This window comes from Rhinatrema bivittatum, chromosome 1 (assembly GCF_901001135.1).
Source record: "Rhinatrema bivittatum chromosome 1, aRhiBiv1.1, whole genome shotgun sequence".
NCBI classification, from domain to species: domain Eukaryota; kingdom Metazoa; phylum Chordata; class Amphibia; order Gymnophiona; family Rhinatrematidae; genus Rhinatrema; species Rhinatrema bivittatum.
The window spans coordinates 685,022,506-685,034,851 of NC_042615.1; the positions used below are offsets into that span (position 1 = coordinate 685,022,506).

A 12,346-nucleotide genomic window follows, 5' to 3' on the forward strand; every position below is an offset into this window, starting at 1 on the left:
CAAACCTCCAAATCCACCTCAGGATAGGAGCATGGAATTGAAGCAAGTGGCACTGGAGAAGGCTCAAAGTGAAGTGCCTAAGCAGCAGGGGGTCATTCTTATCGGAGCTCAAGAGAATATCTCCTCTGTTGGAGCAGCTTTGCTGGAGCAGGCCCTTCCTCATCACTGAGACAAGACATAGCCTTATCGGTGCAGGTTCATGGCACAAAATGTCTCCTTGGCACAAAGCCATTTGTCTTTTTCCGGACCCATGGCAAACCAGGGTGCTGTCTGTGTTATTGGTGAAGAGCTTGCATGCCAAGGTGCATTTAACACTCTCAACATAAGATTGTGGCACCTCAGTGAATTAGGAGCAGAGTGCTTCAATATGTACATCTAAGAGTCCCGTGGTAGATGTCATGGAACAGAAGAAGCCACTGGTGCCTTCTGTGGTATGGGCTACAACAGTGGTTCTCAACCTTTTTTCAGCTGGGACACACCTGACAGATGGTTCTCACATGCGTGACACACTGAATATGTGACAGTCACGGAGCTAAATGTAAACATATACTCTGCATACACAGGAACCCCCTTGATCCCCAACAATGGGTGCAGAGCAGAACTAGGGCATTACCCATAGAACTCACCATTCAAAAAAAAGATATTCTGGTTTTGATAACAACTTAGTAAATGCAAAACAAACTCCCTTTAGCGACAGGCATAATAACCCTTCTTATGAAAAGACAGTAATTTACCACTAATGCATGTTCTATTGAGAAAACACAACAAATAAAATTGTTACAAATGCTTACATGCTAGTAAAATACCTCACCTCTGTCACACACACAGAATTGACCTTCACCAAATACAGAAAGAACACCAATTATAAATATGGAATAAACCGGAATGGAAAACAAAAAATGCCACTCTGCATGCAGTGCAAACCTAGAGAAATATAACACCTAACATTGTCCCAGGATTTGCACAAAGTTACACCTATATTATGGAACACACTCAAACAGTAACACCCCTATCTATGAAAAGGCAACACTACAGATATTAAACCAGGCCCTAAACACTAATACACTTCCTATTAGAAAAACAGAATAAGCCAAGCTGCTATAGATCCCACACAGAAATAATTGTATAGCTATAAATGTTACTAAACAGCAGATGTACAGAATAACATCCAACAAACAAAAATGTATACAAATTATTAAAAATTGTCCAAATATCAATTAAATATTTCAGAACAGCAGACACATCACGTAATACCCAATACTTAAAATGGCAGTCAGTCAAGAAAAATAAACTTAAAAAGCCACTTTTACTTACCCTCTCCAGCAACTTTCCTATTCCTTTCCCTTGCAGACCAAAAGCACACATCAGAAGCAGCAATGGCTGCTGAAGCTTGGACATCACGGTCCTCTACCTTAGCACGCATACACCATGACCAGTCTGTGTCTCTCTCTCTCTCTCTCCATGACCAGTCTCTGTCTCTCTCTCGCACGCGCACGCACATGCACACAGACCATAATCAGTCTGTCTCTCTCTTACAAATCCTGGTTTCCTTTCTACCACACACACACAAGCTTTCACTGATGCACCTTGGCTCACATTCACACACACAGAAACACCCACACCCAGTCTTCCATTCGCACATGCATGTCCCGGGTCTCACCGCCAAACCTCTTCTTCCTTCGCCACAGGGATGGGCTCCAGTTCTGCTGTGAGTTTACACCGGTGGGCCTTCTTTTTTGCTGCCATGGGGATGGGCTTCTGTGACGGCCTTGCTTTTGTGGGGTCGGGCTTCTTCACCACCACGGGGATGAGCTCCCTTGGCGTTCTTGCTTTTGTGGGGTCGGGCTTCCTCTTCGCTGCCATGGGTATGAGCTCCCGTGGCGGCCTTGCTTTGGCGGAATTTGGGCTTCCTCTTCACCGCCACAGGGATGAGCTCCCATAGCGGCCTTGCTTTGGCGGGATCGGGCTTCTTCACCGCCACTGGCCTGGACATTGCCATTCCTCCCATCTCCCCTCAAACCACCCCACCCCCAGGCTATGGGATGCCCCTTCTTCCTTCCCACCACCAGTCAGAGGCTTCCTCCCTTCTTCCTACTCTCACTGGCAGGAAGAAGGGAGGAGGCTTTCCATTGGCCAGTGGGGGCAGGAAGTTAGGAGGCTTCCCATTGGCCCACGGGGGTGGGAATAAGCGAGAAGGGAAGCACAACCTGGGCAGTGGGACACCGGGAGCTGCGACACACCTGCTGGTACTTGGTGACACATTGTTGTCTTGTGACACACTGGTTGAGAATTGCTGTGCTAGATGATGGGGATTGTCTACACAAGTGGGACGGAACACGTTGGAGCTGGCTTCCATTACAGGCTTCCACTTTCTAGTAGCAGTAGTTTCCTGCTTAAGTTCCGAAGAGGGAAAAGCCCAAGGCTCAGCAGCTGACACAGCCAAAGACAAGCACCAGTTTTTGATGAATTTGAGGCCCACCTAAACTCTTCCTCCAGTGTGTGTATGTGTGTGTGTGGTGGTGGGTAGGTGGAGGGGGTTAGTTCAATTCTTCCTTCTGGAATTGTTCCATATCATCAAGGACCAGTGGGTCCTGAAAATTGTGGAACATGGCTGCTACTTATGCTTCTCTCGCTCTCCTCTGATTACATTCTTCAACTCTGATTTTCTCAGTCTGCCAAACTGTAGTTGGAAATGGAATCACCACTCTTGCAGAAAGTGGTCAAACCTGTGCTTTACCAGGAGTGTGACCAGATTTTCTATTCTCCCAGGACAAGCAGGATGGTAGTCCTCACATGTGGGTGACATCATCAGGATGGAGCCCAATCATGGTGAAATCATCAGGATGGAGTCCAATCACGGAACACTTTTGTCAAAGTTTCTAGAACTTTGACTGGCACACTGAGCATGCCCAGCATGCCACCAACCCTGCATCCAGCAGGGGTCCCCCTTCAGTCTCTTTTTTTTTTTTCTGCGCAGCAGTAGCCTCGTGGATTCTGGAGCTCCCCCATCTTGGGGTCCCCCATCGACCACCGACCTCTGACGCCTTTAAGTTTACCCAGTTTTTTGCGGTCGGCTCCCAGCGGTGATTTTTCATCTGTGCCAGATGACCACTGACCGCGCGCCGCCTATATTTTTCAAAAATCATGGTCACCTGGTTCCGAAAGTGCCCCGAATGCCCGAGAAACATGTCCATTACGGACCCGCCCGACGTGTGCATTTTGTGCTTAGGCCCTGTTCATGACATCCAACAGTTTACTAGCTGTGCCCAAATGATGCCAAAAGGCCTCAGGGCCCGCTTGGAGAAGATGGAACTCCTTTTTAAAGTGTCTCCATCGACCTTGGCCAAGGCTACACTGTCGGAAGCCTTCATCTTCAACGACTCTGTCGCCATCTAAGTCTCAGCACCATAAGGTCACCAGTGAACTTCCTTCACCATCTTTTCGCTCGAAGGCATCGACATCATCCTCATTGGTGCCTGAGAAGGAACGGACCGAACATCGGGGAAAAGCACCATCATTACCATTGGAGCACTTCCTCCGATGTCACCTCCGGTAGGCCATCAACATTGGCCCCGACAGAACCACCGGCCAAGAAGTCCCGGGGAGAAGGGGCCCCATTCCCCTCTGGACCCGGGACACCGAGGCGTTCCCCACCGAAACCGGTGCTGGGAGCCGAGACTCCACTAATACATGTGGACCCTCCGGCGATGCCCTCTGAGCCTCCACCCCTGGTGGCTGCGCTACCAATGCCAGCCTTCCGGGAGGAATTGGACCGGATGGTCCAAGAGGCAATACTCAAGGCACTTCGGGGATTTTAGTCTCCACCGGCACCGGCCCCCATACCGGCGCCCGGCCCGATGCCTACCATGTTTGCTCCGCTTCTCAAACTCCTGGATACCTACATTGGTGCATTACCATCGGCACCACTTCCTGCCATGCCATCGGCACAGACACCGATGCCTATTCCATTGTCCTCTGATGAGGAACCAAATTTACCGATGCCGGAGCCGGTTCCAGGACCATCGGTCTTGCTACTGCCCCAACATCCTTTGAAAACACAGATTCCATCGATGCCATCACCCGCATCTGTGCCCGCATCGGTGCCACCATGCTTCCCATCGGTGCCACCTCCAGATCCGGCTGGGTTTGGATCTATACCTCAACCTGCAGACCCTCGAGGTGCTGGTGATGCACCTTATGTTCCCTGTGGTGATGATTCTTCTGATTCTCAGGACTCGGATGAACTCCTCTCAGAACCTTCACCCCCAGAAGAATGCCGTCCCTCCCCTCTTGAAGATCTAACATTTGCAAATTTCATCAAAGAAATGTCTGAAACCATTCCCTTTAATTTGCAAATGGAGGAGGATGCCAGGCACAAAATGCTGGAGGTATTGCAATTTGTCGATGCCTCTAAGGAAGTCATGGCAGTTCCAGTTCATGAGGTGCTTCTTGACTTGCTACAACACACCTGGGAATATCCTGGCACGGTTCCACCGGTAAATAGAAAAGCTGATGCCACTTACCTAGTCCAGTCAGCTCCGGGGTTTCAAAAGACACAACTACCCCATCAATCTGTGGTTGTAGAGTCTGCTCAGAAGAAGTCCAAACGATCCCGACCTCATTGTTCTGCACCTCCAGGTAAGGAACAGAAGTCTTTGGATGCCTTCGGATGAAGAGTCTTCCATGGCTCCATGCTGATAGCACGCATAGCAGCTTATCAGCTTTATATGACTCAGTACTCTAGAAATCTCTGGAAAAAAGTCTAGGAATACTCTGAAACCTTCCCAGATGAAGTCCAAGAAGGACGTAGCAACATCCTTCAGAAAGGACCCTATACTGGGAAGCATGAAGTGAGAGCAGCGTATGATATCTTCGACACTGCCTCCAGGGTATCTGCAGCTGGCATAAGTGCCAGATGCTGTGCATTGCTCAAGTCCTCTGACTTACACCAGGAAGTCCAAGAAAGGTTGGCAGACCTTCCACGTGCAGGGGACAACTTATTTAACGCCAAGATCCAGGAAACAGTTGCACAATTTAAAAGATCACCACGACACCTTGCGTCAACTGTCTGCTCTCCCTGCGGACTTCCCATCCACTACCAAGAGATCTTTTAAGCGGGATCCTAGGAGATTTTCCAACAAACCACATAGGTATTATCCATCTCAATCCCGTGCTTGCAACCTGGACCTCCATAAAGAGGTCAACCTCGACAATCCAGAGCCCCGAAACCCCAGCCAACTCCACAGACTGGTCCAGTTTTGGGGTTTTGACTCCCTTCTAGAGAGCAGCAGTCAACCCTCACCTGCCACAACTATTCTGGTGGGAGGCCGTTTGTGTCATTTTGCCAAGATATGGAGCACTATTACCACAGACCAATGGGTACTAACTGTGGTCAACTGGGGGTAACATCTAAACTTCCTCACGATGACACCAAACACTTCACCAGATTCGGTGTCAAATCTCAACAACCACTCTTCGCTTCTCGAGACAGAGCTCTCGACCCTTCTGCAATCCAATGCTGTAGAACCAGTACCTCGACAGCAGTGGGGTCAAGGGTTCTACTCCCGATATTTCCTAATTCCCAAAAAAATCAGGCGGCATTCGTCCTATCCTGGACCTCCGCGCACTAAACAAGCATCTCCAAAGAGAGCTGTTCAGAATGGTAACCCTGGGCACCATGCTCCCTCTGCAACAGGGAGATTGGCTCTGCTCTTTAGACCTTCAGGAGGCTTATGCCCACATTGCCATATACTCTCCTCATCGGAAATACCTCAGATTCACAGTAGGCCACAATCATTTTCAATACCAAGTGCTACCATTCGCCCTTGCATCGGCACCTTGGGTATTTACCAAATGCCTGGCAGTAGTAGCAGCCCATTTGCGACAATGCAATAAACACGTCTATCCGTATCTAGACGATTGGCTCATCAGAGGTCCATCTCAAAATGTAGTACTTTACTCTCTCCGTTTCACTATCAACCTGCTACAATCCTTGGGGTTTCTAATAAACTATCCCAAATCAAATCTGACTCCATCACACAACCTATCGTTCATTGGAGCAGAACTGAACACCATCCAGGCAAAAGAGTTTCTTCAAGGGACAGAACACTTACGTTATCAAACTTAGCAAAGTTAATGCAGACTTGTCGAACCACTTCAGCTTGTCATTTATTAACTTTACTGGGTCACATGGCGTCCACGGTTCATGTGACTCCCATGGCTCGGCTGGCCATGAGAGTAAAGCAATGGACTTAGTCCCAGTGGTCACAATCAAGTCAAAATATGTCCCACATTGTCTATGTCACCAGCCAGCTTAGTCTCTCCCTAGCTTGGTGGATATAAGAGTCCATTCTACTGATAGGACTGCCCTTCCAACATCCACAACCTCAAATTACTTTGACAACAGATGCTTCCACCCTGAGTTGGGGAGCCCATGTCAACAACCTCCAAACCCAGGGAACCTGGACCACGGCGGAAGCAAAGCACCAGATAAACGTTTTGGAGCTCCGAGCAATTCGATATGCCCTCTTCGCGTTTCGAGATTGTCTGTTTGGATCAGGATTATTTTCTTGGAAAGACAATCAGGTAGCAATGTGGTATCTAAACAAACAAGGGGGCACAGGCTCTTACCTGCTATGCCAGGAGGCAGCACAGATCTGGGCCTGGGCTCTCTCCCATTCCATGCTACTGAGAGCCACCTATCTGACAGGCGTGGCGAGTCTGATAGTGGACAATCTCATTCAGACCTTTCATCCCCACAAATGGTCCTTAAATCCCACGGTAGCAAACCGAATATTTCACAAGTGGGGCCACCCGCATTTAGACCTCTTTGCATCAGTACACAACTGCAAGGTGAGCAATTTCTACTCTCTACACCGCAGCAGCAATACACCTCCACGGGATGCGTTCGCCCACTTGTGGGCAGCGGGTCTCCTCTACGCCTACTCTCCCACTCATCAGCAAGAATCTCATAGCCCCTCACTGGCCACGTCAGGCTTGGTTCTCCACCCTGCGCGACCTATCAGTCCAGCAACCAATTCACCTGGGCACAGATCCAACTCTGATAACACAGAACAATGGTCTGTGCGTCATCCCAACCTCCACTCACTGTCCCTGATGGCTTGGATGTTGAAAGGTTGATTCTACAATCTTTGAACCTTTCTGACAATGTGGCCCAAGTCCTTGTAGCTTCACGAAAGCCTTCTACTAGGAGATCTTATCGTTCAAAATGGAAGAGATTCTCCTCGTGGTGCCCAACAAAAGAAATAGATCCCTTTTCCTGTCCTACAATAAGGTTCCTGGACTACCTTTGGCTTCTCTCAGAGTCTGACCTACAAACTTCATACACGTACATATTAGCGCAATAGCCGCTTACCACAAGGGTATAGGGAATGCCCCGATTTCGGCGCAACCACCTTGTAGCTTGCTTCATGAGAGGCTTGCTAAAACTTAAGCCTCCACTGCGTCCTCCAGTTCCAGCATGGGATCTTAATGTTGTCCTAGCACGACTCATGAAACATCCTTTCGAGCCGTTACATTCCTGCGAGTTTCGACATTTCACTTGGAAGGTGATCTGTCTAGTGGCCATAAAGTCAGCTTGCAGAGTCAGTGAGCTACCTGCACTGGTAACATACCCACCGTATACCAGGTTTCTTCACGACCGTGTGGTACTCCGTACTCACCCTAAATTCTTCCAAAAGTAGTTTCGGATTTCCATTTAAATCAATCCATAACACTTCCTACCTTTTTTCCAAGACCTCACTCACAGCCAGGTGAGCGAGCTCTCCATTCCTTGGACTGTAAACACGCTCTTGCCTTCTATTTAGATCGCACTGCAGCCCGTAGGAAGTCCATCCAATTATTTGTCTCTTTTGATAAACCAGATTGGGTGCTCCGGTAGGCAAACAGACTCTATCCACCTGGCTAGCGGATTGCATTTCTTTTTGCTATCAACAAGCAGGTCTCCCTCTACAGGAACGCATAAAAGCGCATTCATGAGAGCAATGGCAACGTCAGTGGCACACCTCCGTTCCGTACCTCTTGCTGACATCTGCAGAGCTGCCACATGGAGCACTCTCCATACATTTGCAGCTCATTATTGTCTCGACAAGGCTGGCAGACAGGATTCCATCTTCCGCCAGTCAGTCCTGCGTAATTTGTTTCCAATCTAATAACCAACTTCCTTTCTGCAACCCAGGGAGATGATCAGGCTGCCCTGTTCACTAAAACTACCACAGTTGTTGTACCTGTTGCATGTCGTTAGGTATTTTCGGGCATCCTGTAGCTTGCTATTCACCCACTGTGAGGACTACCATCCTGCTTGTCCTGGGAGAAAGCAGAGTTGCTTACCTGTAACAGGTGTTCTCCCAGGACAGCAGGATGTTAGTCCTCACGAAACCCACTTGTGACCCCGCGGAGTTGGGTTCTCTTATGTTTCATTATTTTATTTTTCGCTCGTACTTTTACTACAAACGAGACTGAAGGGGGACCCCTGCTGGATGCAGGGTCAGTGCCATGCTGGGCATGCTCAGTGTGCCAGTCAAAGTTCTAGAAACTTTGACAAAAGTGTTCCGTGATTGGGCTCCATCCTGATGATGTCACCCACATGTGAGGACTAACATCCTGCTGTCCTGGGAGAACACCTGTTACAGGTAAGCAACTCTGCTTTATTCTTGTAGTAATAAATTCTGATAAACACTGATAAATTCAGGGTAAAAATAAAATAAAAAACTGAAAACTAAGGTCCCTAAATATGATTTATGCACACACAAATATCTGTGCAAAAACATGATTTGTGCGCACAAACCATGTACAATTATCCGCATAAATCATGTTGTGTTTTTTTTTTTTTTGTGTTAAGCCTTTTCTTTGCACACACTTTCTGATTTGTGTGCATTTTCTAACTCCTGAATCATTAGCATACTATTAGCTTACTGCATTGGGAGTTAACAAATAAAAGCTTGTGTTGAATATCAGCACACAGTTTTAATGCTGAGCTATTTTTTTTTTGCCCATATATGAATAAGCTTTGAAGTGAATTTATATTTACATACACAACTTAACCATCCTTTCTTTAGCAATATAAATGCTTCCTGATTTAGTTTTTTAATGCAATTTTTTCTGTTGTATAGGTGGGGACAAAAGTAAAGAAAGCTACAGACACTTACAAACTCTATGTGGAAAAATATGCAGCAGCTAAAACAGATTTTGAACAGAAAATGACTGAAACTGCCCAGGTGAGTTACACAAATACAAACTGCAACTGTAACTTTGTGCCAGTAAAATCTTTTATATGTACCTGAAAATTAGTATGCATCTCAATATCAAATTCTATTCATATGCAACATTAAATTGCAGTTGGTTTCCAGATGAATAATCCATAATTAGAGATTTTAATAAGAAAAAAAGATAGATCCGAGTTTCAGTTGTGAATCTGTAGCATTCATTATGTTGTCTTTTTATTGGATAATATGAACAATTTTGGACATTTAAGCTGAAGGAAGATGCATAGTGCAGCTATTAAAAACAGTAGAATAATAGGTAACAAACGTGTGAGCTTATCTTTAAGGATATAGCAAATGTTCTCATTATGAAAGAGGTTATTTTAATGTAGTGCCCAGCAATGACATGCCTGGAGATTCAAGTTTGATAGAGGAGATCATTGTGTTCAGACTATTCTAATCAGATGTCTCATTGTTAGTACTTGAAAGAATTAGTGCTGGATGCACTCACCAGCTAATCGATTGATCAGAAATGAAGTGGCATCATATAGGTAGCCCACAGCAGTAAGTATTGAGAAAAATGGTGGAAGCCAGCAGATATTTAACAGGAATGCCCTTTTCTCCTTCTGAGATGTTAATGTCCATGTTTATACCCTATAAATATTTATCTAGTATTGCTCTGTTGTAACCCATCTGCTAAGTCTGAGGATGTACTTTTGGTAGAGTATTGCCTACTTCCTGTAGCATAAATGGTTACATAGTTATATTTACATATTCTGCTACATGCTAAACGTTGCAGGATGGCTATACAAGAGAGCAGTTTAAAACTGGTTATGTTAATACTTGCTCAGTTAGAAAGAAAGGGGAGAAAATTCAGTCACATTCAGGATTATGGTCTAGATATCCTTGTAAGGGATTATATAGGAAACTACCTCAGAATAGATTCTTAAAAAGTTTTTAAAGGATTAATAAAATAATACACATTTTACTTATAGTTAAAAAAGAGAGATTTTTTTTTTGACATATGATTGCAACGATTGGTGTTAGACTTGATGAAATACATAGTCAGAAACAGTGCTGAAGTCTTTTCCTCTCTTATAAATAGACATAATAGTGAAATAGGGAAGGTCCAAAAAAACACACCGGAAACTGGTCCAATATTACTGTAGCAACCGGTAAACACCACGGAATCTTAATTCTTTAAGCATCAGGACAGCCCGACTCAGGCCGAGTTTCGCTCGAAAGAGCTGCTTCAGGGGCTATTAAAAACACATATAGAACATATATAAACAAATATATACATATAAATACATTTAAAAACATTTAAGACGTATGAAGCCATATATACCAACATGAATTGAAATAATAAAAAATGATAAATAGTAAATTAAATAATAAAGACATACTGAAATGTAGCCATATACTTAAAAACACAGAAATACAACAATTTACATTCTCTTTTAGTGTTTATATATATATATGAATTCAATCTATGAAAAAGTGTGATTACATGATAAAATTAAAAACTACCCAAAGGAGAGCAAAATGGAAAAAAAGGTTCATCTGAAAAATATCAATAAATACCTATAGCACAGGATGCACAGATAACTGCATCCAGTAGATGGACTTCACTGTGTATGCTAAAAATAAAAAAATAAACAAAAAATAAATGTGTGTATAACCATTGGGGTAGATTTTAAAAGCCCGTAGCGATAAGTTAAACTCCAAACAGGAAATGACTTGCGCCGCTTCATTCCTGCTATTTAAATGGCGTTTTTGGCGCCAAAATAAAAAAGAGGCTAATATCATGGATCGGCCACAAAAAGGATCTAACCTTATAAAGTATATGTTATGGCTATGGCTGCTGTGCAACCGCCTCACCACCAGGGGTCCCTCTAGAGCTGGCTCTCCTGTCGGGCCCAGTCCATCTCCCTTGTTCGCTCTATGTTCAGGACTTCCCTTTATCTCCCTGCCTGGCAGTTCCCTCAGTGCTTCGGCATCGAGCTCGCCTGGGCTCCCTGCTCTAGCCTTCCTTGCTTGCTGTGCATGTGGTCTTGGACCTTGCTTTGCCTTGCCTTGCGCGGTGTGTGGCCTTCGGGCCTTCTACCCTGCTTTGCCTTGCCTTGCGCTGTGTGTGTGGCCTTCGGGCCTTCTACCCTGCTTTGCCTTGCCTTGCGCTGTGTGTGTGGCCTTCGGGCCTTCTACCCTGCTTTGCCTTGCCTTGCGCTGTGTGTGGCCTTCGGGCCTTCTATCCTGCTTTGCCTTGCCTTGTGCTGTGTGTGGTCTTCGGGCCTTCTGCCCTGCCTTGCCTTGCTTACTGCGCGTGCGGTCCTCGGGCCCTCTGCCCAGCCGTGTGAGTGAGGCCTCCGGGCCCTCTGCTCTGCCGTGTGAGTGAGGCCTTTGGGTCCGCTGTCCTACTGTGTGCGTGTGGGGCCCCCTGGCCCGCTGCCCTGCTGTGTGTGTGGCCTTCGGGCTCTCTGCCTTGCCGTGCGTGTGTGTGTGTGTGGCCTTCGGGCTCTCTGCCTTGCCGTGTGTGTGTGTGTGTGGCCTTCGGGCTCTCTGTCTTACTACTAGGTGCCCTGACCCAGCCTGGACTCTGACACTGTTGCTTGCCGCCTGCCCTGACCCAGCCTGGACCCTGACACTGTTGCCTGCCGCCTGCCTTGACCCAGCCTGGACCCTGACACTGTTGCTTGCTGCCTGCTCTGACCCAGCCTGGACCCTGACACTGCTCCCAGCCATCCCTATCTCTCTCCACCTGGAGCCACCCTTCTGGGTGGCGTTCACAACACCAGAACACAGCCTGAGCGTAACAGTATAAGGTATATAAGTAAATATATCAATCGGATAAACCAGTGAATATGTGAAAAACTGGATATATAAAAAACTAACTAGATAAAAAACTGGATATATGTAAAAAAATATGAGTGGATGTGTTAAAAAAAAAACCAGTGAATATGTGAAAAATAAAAAGATCAGTAAATATATAAAAAATGAATGGTGTTTCCCTGATTTTTTTTATACACCTTAAAGAACCAGCCATTGCTATCTGGGCCGGTCCTCCTTAAGAATCAACACCACAAGGGATTGTGGGCCTAGGGAGTCTCTCCTCACCATAGGATAAG

General features: G+C 46.2%; 1 protein-coding gene across 5 annotated transcripts in view; it reads left to right on the forward strand.

Moving 5' to 3' along the window:
* FCHO2 (FCH domain only 2) overlaps positions 1-12,346 on the forward strand; it is a 532,544-nt gene that overhangs the window by 65,172 nt on the left and 455,026 nt on the right. For all 5 annotated transcript variants that reach the window (XM_029574710.1, XM_029574736.1, XM_029574720.1 and 2 more), the window contains exon 6: positions 9,132-9,236. In XM_029574710.1, coding sequence (XP_029430570.1) covers positions 9,132-9,236 — 105 coding nt within the window. The remainder of the gene's footprint in view (positions 1-9,131; positions 9,237-12,346) is intronic.